Raw genomic sequence first — 1222 nt, 5'->3', positions numbered from 1 at the left:
CCTCCTGTGCCATGGTGACCAGGCCCTGAAGAAGGCAGAGAGCCGTGCCCAAGCAGCGCTGAGCACAGGGAGGGCAGTACTGGGGCAAGCAGGCCTCAGCCACAGGGGGAGTGTGTCCTCAGTGTGAGGGCCGGAGCACGAGCTGAGGGGTACTGGGGTGCGTGTGCACATGTGCAGGGAGGTGGCGAGGTCCCCTTGTGGGAGGAGGGCTGGCAGTGTCTGAGTGGTCAGCGGGTGGACAAGCTGCTCAGCAGCCCATGGGTGTCAAGGTGCCTCCTGGGGCTTGGGGTGGGCCAGTGTCTGGGCAAGTGTGCATGTGGCCGGGGCCCTCGCCCAGGTGAGTGTCGGTGTTAGGTGTGCACGTGTGTGTGGGCATTATGCATGCTGGGCAGTGTGCAGCCTAGGGCCGGTGTCAGTGGATCTGGGCTCCCTGTCCATGTGGGTGGCAGGGACAGCCCTGCAGGCAGATGGGCATGTCGCCTTGGCCGCTCAGGGCACAGGACTGAGTGCAGGAGTGGGTGGCCTTGCCCCTGCAGGAGCGAGGCTGTGCAGTGCTAAAGGGGTGCAAAAGGCCGCTTCCCGAGCCCCATAGGCCAGCCCTGCCTCTCAGGTGGACAGAGAGAGATCCTGGGGACCAGAGCCTGGGGACAAGGACCGGCTCTTACAGATGTGGGAACCAGGTGCCCATTCCCAGGAGCTCCCCTGCCCAGCGCAAGGCAGCCACTGCACCAAGGCCTTGGAGAGGGGCCGAGGGTAAGGCCGAGCCTTGCGGGGAGCCTGGGCAGACGTGCACCCTGCAGGCTCTGCTCCCTGTCCTGCATGGCGGCCCAAGCCGAAGCCTGTGGGCTGGCGTGTGCAGTGAGTGCTCTGCCTCGGAAAGAACCAGGACAGTCTCGCAGGGTCTCAGGGTGTGCTGGGAGTTTTATTTCCACGCAGGGCAGCGGGCGGTATGTACAAGTGGGTGGGCAGGGTCCGGCGGCCGGGGGCTGGCCGGGGGCTGGCCGGGCGCTGTGCTCATTTACCGGGAGACTTGGAGACGGTCTTCTGGGTGTGGTGGTTGTGCAGGGCCTCGTGCATCACAGAGCACGAGAAGTGATCCTCCCTGTGCCACCTGTCTTTGCTCAGGGAGAGCTTGCTGTAGAGGAAGTAGCTGCCGTCGCTGTCCAGCACGGGCTCCGTGTTCCGGAAGTCGCTCTCGGACTTCCCACCTCTCCGCACCTCC

At 65.2% G+C, this 1222-nt stretch overlaps 1 gene segment (V, D, J or C); it reads right to left on the bottom strand.

Moving 5' to 3' along the window:
- Nucleotides 1-1014: 1014 nt before the first annotated feature.
- LOC102478406 (immunoglobulin heavy constant gamma 1-like) overlaps nucleotides 1015-1222 on the bottom strand; it is a 2708-nt gene continuing 2500 nt past the window's right edge. The window contains 1 exon segment of the C gene segment in view: nucleotides 1015-1210. Within this exon segment, the coding sequence occupies nucleotides 1015-1210 (196 nt within the window).

This window comes from Tupaia chinensis, unplaced genomic scaffold, assembly GCF_000334495.1.
Source record: "Tupaia chinensis unplaced genomic scaffold, TupChi_1.0 Scaffold143596_1, whole genome shotgun sequence".
NCBI lineage: Eukaryota > Metazoa > Chordata > Mammalia > Scandentia > Tupaiidae > Tupaia > Tupaia belangeri.
This window is presented reverse-complemented; position numbering and strand designations above follow the sequence as displayed.